Source organism: Oncorhynchus tshawytscha, linkage group LG34 (genome assembly GCF_018296145.1).
Source record: "Oncorhynchus tshawytscha isolate Ot180627B linkage group LG34, Otsh_v2.0, whole genome shotgun sequence".
NCBI lineage: Eukaryota > Metazoa > Chordata > Actinopteri > Salmoniformes > Salmonidae > Oncorhynchus > Oncorhynchus tshawytscha.
In genome coordinates this window covers 4,806,429-4,815,000 of record NC_056462.1, presented here as the reverse complement: position 1 = coordinate 4,815,000, position 8,572 = coordinate 4,806,429, and the positions used below count along the sequence as shown (strand labels likewise).

The 8,572-nt window shown below is 43.5% G+C and overlaps 1 protein-coding gene across 3 annotated transcripts in view; it reads left to right on the top strand.

Annotated features, from left to right (window-relative positions):
- The window catches only part of LOC112231765 (calcium-binding protein 2-like), a 29,283-nt gene extending 20,969 nt beyond the window's left edge, over positions 1-8,314 (top strand). For all 3 annotated transcript variants that reach the window (XM_042311811.1, XM_042311810.1, XM_042311812.1), the window contains exons 7-8: positions 3,682-3,829; positions 8,037-8,314. In XM_042311811.1, coding sequence (XP_042167745.1) covers positions 3,682-3,829; positions 8,037-8,065 — 177 coding nt within the window. In that variant the 3' untranslated portion in view covers positions 8,066-8,314. The remainder of the gene's footprint in view (positions 1-3,681; positions 3,830-8,036) is intronic.
- The last annotated feature ends 258 nt before the right edge of the window (positions 8,315-8,572 follow it).

Genomic DNA, 8,572 nt, shown 5'->3' with positions numbered 1-8,572 from the left:
ACCACTGCAGCATAAATACTGGAGGCTGAGACAGGAGGGGTCAGGAGACACTGTGGCCCCATCCGATGATACCCCCGGACAGGGCCAAACAGGAAGGATATAACCCCACCCACTTTGCCAAAGCACAGCCCCCACACCACTAGAGGGATATCTTCAACCACCGACTTACCATCCTGAGACAAGGCCGAGTATAGCCCACAAAGATCTCCGCCACAGCACAACCCAAGGGGGGGGGCGCCAACCCAGGTACTAGCCAGGTTATGACTGACTTCTGATAGCCCTTGCTAGTTTGATACATTCCCAGCCTTAGTTACAGTCCTCCGTTTTCTTTCTCTCAAAATATTGAGTCATTGAAACTGAAACAGAGCATCCCGAATGGGTGGAAGCAGCAAACAATGTACCAGGCCAGCTGTGATTTACAACCTCACTGGACTACACACAATACACCATAATGCAAAATAATGTTTGTTTTTTTGTGTTTGTTTTTTTACAAATTCATTAAATGAAAAGCTCAAATGTCTTGAGTCAATGAGTATTCAACACCTTTGTCATGGCAAGTCTAAATAAGTTCAGGAGTAAACATTTGCTTAACAAGTCACATAATAAGTTGCATGGACTCACTCTGTGTGTGATAATAATAGTGGTTATCATGATTTTTTTGAATAATTACCTCGTCTCTATTCCCCAACACATAGTTATCTGTAAGGTCCCTGAGTCGAGCAGTGAATTTCAAACACCGATTCAACCACAAAGACCAGGGAGGTTTTCCAATGCCTCGCACCTATTAGTCGATGGGTGGAAATAAAAAAAATTAAAGTGAACATTGAATATTCCTTTGAGTAAGTTAGTAATTACACTTTGGATAGTGTATCAACACTCCCAGTCACTACAAAGATAAGGGCGTCCTTCCTAACTCAGCTGCTGGAGAGGGAGGAAACCGCTCAGTGTTTTCACCATGAGGCCCATGGTGACATTAAAACAGTTTGAGTTTAATGGCTGTGATAGGAGACAACTGAGGATGGATCAACAACATTATAGTTACTCCACAATACTAACCTAATTGGCAGAGTGAAAAGAAGGAAGCCTGTACAGAATACAAATATTCCAAAACATGCATCCTGTTTGCAACAAGGCAAAGCAAATCACTTTTTGTCCTGAATACAACGTGGGGAAATCCAATACAACACAAAAACAAATACCTTAGAGCCTTACCCAGAAAGACTCACAGCTTTAACCACTGTCAAAGATGCCTCTCTACAAAGTATTGACACAGGGGTGTGAATACATATTGTATGTACAGGGCCTTCTGAAAGTATTCAGACCCCTTGACTTTTCCCACATTTTGTTACATTACATTACAGCCTTATTCTAAAATCGATTTAATAAAAATAAAAACTCAGCATTCTATACACAATACCCGATAATGATGAAGCGAAAACAAGAATTTAGAATGTTTTGCACATTTATAAAAAAAATACAAAACTGAAATACTTTATTTAGATAAGTATTCAGACCTTTTGCTATGAGACTCAAAATTGAGCTCAGGTGCATCCTGTTTACATTGATCATCATTGAGATGTTTCTTCAACTTGATTGGAGTCCACCTGTGGTAAATTCAATTGATTGGACATGATTTGGTAAGGCACACAGCTGTCTATATAAGGTCCAACAGTGTGCATGTCAGAGCAAAATAACCTCACACTCATTGTCAACAAAACAAAGGAGATGATTGTGGACTTCAGGAAACAGCAGAGGGAGCGCCCCCCTATCCACATTGACGGGACAGTAGTGGAGAGGGTAGTAAGTTTTAAGTTCCTCGGTGTACACATCACGGACAAACTGAATTGGTCCACCCACACAGACAGCGTGCTGAAGAAGGCGCAGCAGCACCTCTTCAACCTCAGGAGGCAGAAGAAATTCGGCTTGTCACCAAAAGCACTCAAAAACTTTTACAGATGCACAATCGAGAGCATCCTGTCGGGCTGTATCACCACCTGGTACGGCAACTGCTCCGTCCACAACCGTAAGGCTCTCCAGAGGGTAGTAAGGTCTGCACAACGCATCACCGGGGGCAAACTACCTGCCCTCCAGGACACCTACACCAACCGATGTCACAGGAAGGCCAAAAATATCATCAAGGACAACAACCACCCGAGCCACTGCCTGTTCACCCTGCTATCATCCAGAAGGCGAGGTCAGTACAGGTGCATCAAAGCAGGGCCCGAGAGACTGAAAAACAGCTTCTATCTCAAGGCCATCAGACTGTTAAACAGCCACCACTAACATTGAGTGGCTGCTGCCAACATACTGACTCAACTCCAGCCACTTTAATAATGGAAAAATGTATGTCAAAATGTATCACTAGCCACTTTAAACAATGCCACTTAATATAATGTAATACATACCCTACATTACTCATCTCATATGTATATACTGTACTCGATACCATCTACTGCATCTTGCCTATCCATTGACACTTGTGTGTATAAGGTAGTTGTTGTGAAATTGTTAGGTTAGATTACTTGTTAGATATTACTGCATTGTCGGAACTAGAAGTGCAAGCATTTCGCTACACTCGCATTTAACATCTGCTAACCATGTGTATGTGACAAATAACATTTCCTTTGATTTGATAACAGGATTGTGTCTGCAGCATTGAAGGTCCCCAAGAACACAGTGGCCTCCATCATTCTTAAATGGAAGAAGTTTGGAACCACCAAGAATCTTCCTAGAGCTGGCCGCCCGGCCAAACTGAGAAATCGGGGGAGAAGAGCCTTGGTCAGGGAGGTGACCAAGAACCCGATGGTCACTTTGACAGAGCTCTAGAGTTCTTCTGTGGAGATGAGAGAACTTTCCCTGCAGGACAACCATCTCTGCAGCACTCCAATAATAAGGCCTTTGTGGTGGAGTGGCCAGACGAAAGCCACTCCTCAGTAAAGGGCACATGACAGCCCGCTTGGAGTTTGCCAAAAGGCACTTGATGACTCTCAGCCCATGAGAAACAAGATTCTCTGGTTTGATGAAACCAAGATTGAACTCTTGGCCTGAATGCCAAGCGTCACGTCTGGAGGAAACCTGGCACCATCCCTACAGTGAGCATGGTGGTAGCAGCATCATGCTGTGTGGATGTTTTTCTGTGACAGGGACAGGGAGACTAGTCAGGATCGAGGCAAAGATGAACGGGGCCAAGAACAGAAATCCTTGATGATCATACTCAAGAAGACTCAAGGCTGTAATTGCTGCCAAAGTTGCTTCAGCAAAGTACTGAGTAAAGGGTCTGAATACTTATGTAAATGTGATATTTCCGTTTTTATTTTTAATAAACGAGCAAACATTTCTAAAAACCTGTTTTTTGCTTTGTCATTATTGGTTATTGTTCATAGATTGATAAGAAAAAAAAAATATTTAATACATTTTAGAATTATGCTGTAACCTAACAAAGTGTGGAAAAAGTAAAGGGGTATCTCTGTATATATATACAGAGATACCCCCTATATATATATATATATATATATATATATATATATATATATATATATATATATATATATATATATATATATATATATATATATATATATATATGGAATACAGAGATATCTCTGTATTCCAAATGAAATAAATTAGCAAAAAAATCCTTTAAACATGTTTTCACTTTTTCATTATGGGGTATCCCCCCAGTTTGACAGCGACGGAGATGGGCGCATCACCTTGGAGGAGCTGAAGGACAGCATGAAGGCCCTGCTGGGTGAGAAGCTGAAGAAGGGCGAGCTGGAGGAGATCCTCCAGGATATCGACCTCAACAAGGACGGCGGAATAGACTTTGACGGTGAGGGGAGGTGGATAGGGGGGGTGGATGAGGGATAGGGGGGTTGAGGCTTTAGAAGAGAGGGAGGGGGTAAGAGGGACAGAGGGGATGGGAGAGGGGATAAGGGTCAAGAAAGGGGAGAGGATGAGGGAGGAGAGAGGATAAGGTAGGAGATGAGAAAGGATAGGAGAGGGAGGGGAGAGGAGAGGAGGAAAGAGCAGAGATTAGAACAGTGAATGTAAGGTGTGTGGATAGATGATCCAATCTCATCTGTAGTGCATTAAGGTAATCATTACAATGCACATATTGCAGACATGAGTCGGGCATGGATGCTTATGGTCACATGATGAGGTAGCCCCGCCTGCAAACTTCAAAAGCAGTGTCTGCCGTTAAACCAAAATGGAATTTCCTTCTGGTCTAATTGTCTAAAAGAGGGTTCCATAACTGGCGGCACGCGGGTCAAATTTGGCACGTGTGTGATTTTATTTGGCACCCTGTTTTCTGAGCAAAAAAATATTTTTTGTATTATTATTTTTGGTTGGACATAAAATACATTAAAAGTGATTTTAATTTTGGAAATCTGTTCCAAAGTATTTCCATGCATAAGAGTGATACAGTGGGGAGAACAAGTATTTGATACAGTGCAGATTTTGCAGGTTTTCCTACTTACAAAGCATGTAGAGGTCTGTAATTTTTATCAGAGGTACACTTCAACTGTGAGAGATGGAATCTAAAACAAAAATCCAGAAAATCACATTGTATGATTTTTAAGTAATTCATTTGCATTTTATTGCATGACATAAGTATTTGATCACCTACCAACCAGTAAGAATTCTACATGCTTTGTAAGTAGGAAAACCTGCAAAATCGGCAGTGTATCAAATACTTGTTCTCCCCACTGTATGTGTGATCGTATACAAATGTAAGCAAGGATTGAAATTATTACGTTTTAGTCAAATATTATATCTATTTGGGCTTATTGCGGCCAATTTGCAGTCTACAAATTATTTGCAATTATGTGCCAGCCCCCTGACCATCCATTCAAGAAAAAAAATCAGCTAGCAGCTGAATCTAGATGATCCCTGGTCTAAAACGTTGGTTACACCTGTGGGAGACCCGGGTTCATATCCTGCACGTTACACTGGCTCCCAACATGGGGAAGTAGGTGTGATTGTAGTGGACATGAATCGGGTTGCTCATGGTCACGTGATGAAGTAGCCCTGCCTGCGAACTTCAAAACTAGAGTCTGCCCTCAGACCAAGGGAGTACTTTATTTTGGTCTGAGACGGTGACTCCCGTGGGAGACGCGGGTCCACACATGGCACACACACCTTAGGACTGCTCAAAGACGCCACACTTCACACGGTTTCAAACCAGCGCACACACACACACACACACACACACACACACACACGTCTCAATTACTATAAAACAAGACCTGTCTCATGTCCCTCAGTAAGCCCACCACCACCAAAAAAAAAATGCATGCTTGTGTTTGTCCAAGCCAATCGAAGTCCCAATCAATAATAATAATTGGAAACATGTGGACGGGAGTGTCTGCGTTAGCAAGGGATCAATAAGCAGGTGGCCCACGCATTATGAACAATTAGCCCCTGGGGCGATACAAATAGCCTATCCCTCTTACTGGGCCCTCCAGCTATCTCGACAAATCAATTGTTGAAGTTTAGAAGACAAGACATTGTCTGAGATCCAAATGGCACCCTATTCCATACATAGTGCACTACTTAAGTCATTCAACAGCCAAGGCCTTAAAGAAGCATAATGGAACATGTAACCAGAATTGACAGAGGGACTGAATAATGATGGGATGGGTGGGGCCTGCCTATGGTTGTTTGATTGGCTACTACTGGCTGGAGCCATGATGTGATTGACAGGTGGGATAGATTGATGTTTGATTGACAGATGGGAGGCATGCTGAGGGTGCAGGTGACACGGTGAGATCGGTCATGCTCGGTTAACCAATTTGTTTTAGAGAAATTTACAGTCCGGGAAACAGGAAGGAGGAAACGGGCAGCTAGACAGGAAGGGAGATTTGTGAGAGGGGTGATGGGATGCAACCTCAGAGCATTTTGTATGATTATGCATGTAAAACCATAACACTCCATTTAGTATGACATATTATGGTTCGTATGGTATATGTTCATTTGTGGATGTCCGTATTTTGTATGATATGTTATACTATTTAAATTATCAACTCAACAAAAAAAGAAACGTCCCTTTTTCAGGACCCTGTCTTTCAAAGATAATTCGTAAAAATCCAAAGAGCTTCACAGGTCTTCATTGTAAAGGGTTTAAAGACTGTTTCCCATGCTTGTTCAATGAACCATAACAATTAATGAACACGCACCTGTGGAACGGTCGTTAAGACACTAACAGCTTACAGACGGTAGGCAATTTAAGGTCACGGTTAATGAAAACTTAGGACACTAAAGAGGCCTTTCTGCTGACTCTGAAAAACACCAAAAGAAAGATGCCCAGGTTCTCTGCTCATCTGCGTGAACGTGCCTTAGGCATGCTGCAAGGAGGCATGAGGACTGCAGATGTGGCCAGTGGAATAAATTGCAATGTCCGCACTGTGAGACGCCTAAGACAGCGCTACAGGGAGACAGGACGGACAGCTGATCATCCTCGCAATGGCAGACCACGTGTAACAACACCTGCACAGGATCGATATATCCGAACATCACACCTGCGGGACAGGTACAGGATGGTAACAACAACTGCCCGAGTTACACCAGGAACGCACAATCCCTCCATCATAGCCCAGACTGTCCGCAATAGGCTGAGAGAGGCTGGACTGAGGGCTTGTAGGCCTGTTGTCAGGCAGGTCCTCACCAGACATCTCCGGCAACAACGTTAACCTGAGGGCACAAAGCCACCATTGCTAGACCAGACAGGACTGGCAAAAAGTGCTCTTCACTGATGAGTCGCGGTTTTGCCTCACCAGAGGTGATGGTCGGATTCGCATTTATCGTCGAAGGAATGAGCGTTACACCGAGGCCTGTACTCTGGAGCGGGAACGATTTGGAGGTGGAGGGTCCGTCGTGGTCTGGGGCGGTGTATCACAGCATCATCGGACTGAGCTCGTTGTCATTGCAGGCAGTCTCAACACTACAGGGAGGACATCCTCCTCCCTCATGACATGACCCTCCAGCATGACAATTTATTTTTAAATGTGTTATTTATTTAACCTTTATTTAACTAGGCAAGTCAGATAAGAACAGATTCTTATTTACAATGGCGGCTTACCGGGGAACAGTGGGTTACCTGCCTTGTTCAGAGGCAGAACGACAGATTTTTACCTTGTCAGCTCGGGGATTTGATCTTGTTACGGTTACTGGCCCAACGCTCTAACCACTAGGCTACCTGCCGTGACAATGCCACCAGCCATACTGCTCATTCTGTGTGTGATTTCCTGCAAGACAGGAATGTCAGTGTTCTGCCATGGCCAGCGAAGAACCGGGATCTCAATCCCACTGAGCACATCTGGGACCTGTTGGATCGGAGGGTGAAGTTGTCTGTGATGAGATTTGAATTAGCAACCATCGGGTTGCTAGACGTTCCTATTATACACCAACCCATCCACCCCCCGATTCAACCCCTATAGTCTCTACTTCAACCCCATGCACACCTATGGACCTGAGGGGTGGTCAGGTGTGCTTAAGAAATATGTCCTGTAATAGGTTGGGTGTTAGATTACAGCATATTGCTTCATACCTGTCCAATTCTTCTAGATATACAAGTGCCTGGGGCCAGTGGGAGGTAGGTGTATGGGCCTGGGGATCGATTTGGAAACTCAAATTGAACACAAATTCTCTGGTTCTTTTACAGCCCCACTCCGTACCTAGCTTTAACTAAGGAATGACTAGGTCGTTACACCTACTGAGTTCTTTGTATTACTATACAGTGCCCACTAAACACAAGGTCCGTGGAGCACAAACACTACTGTAAAAATGACTGTCATATAGGACTGTAAAATCAAGGGTCACCCTCAAAACTAAAATGGTCCCCCCCACCCACCCACCTGTCTTTTTTAATTAACTGCGGACAGAATGGAAATGACATTGTTATTATCATCACACCGTGAGTTCTACTGGCATCCAATGCATTTTAATGAGGGCAAGATGTAAACATGGGGTTGTGTCTTGTGTTGCCCCCTGGTTCTAATCAATGGGATCTGGTGCTGTCTGTCTCTCCCCCCCTGCAGAGTTTGTCATGATGCTGTCGTCGCGGTAGCCTGCCTCAGCCGTCAGACTAACTAGCAAGACGCCCTGGATGAGGTCTGGATCTCCACACAAGTGGCACAGTTCTTGTGTCAATTTCCTGTAGCATTGTGCATAATGTCTGTATGAAACGATTTTGCATATTCAGAAGATTTAGATCTGAATGATTTTCTAGTGGAAAGACTTAGATTGTAAGATAACAATTTAGGTCAAATTGTTGCCTTTTTAAAATGATTTACAATAAACTGGTTTAAGCAATGCAGCAGAGGGCGAAGGATGAGTTATGAAACAAGACGAGTGTTGCATTGACTCACCACTGCTATGTAAAGAGCTATGTCGCCACCTTGTGGAAGCATTCTGAACAACCAATTGAACAGAATGTCCTGAATGTTGCAAGCGTTTCCTGATGACGTAACGAACACCCAATGCATAACACTGGGATCGGGATGGTTACATTGACAATGGGTTACATTCATGGGTTAGATTTACTCCATACGTTAACATAATACCACTTGAGGCT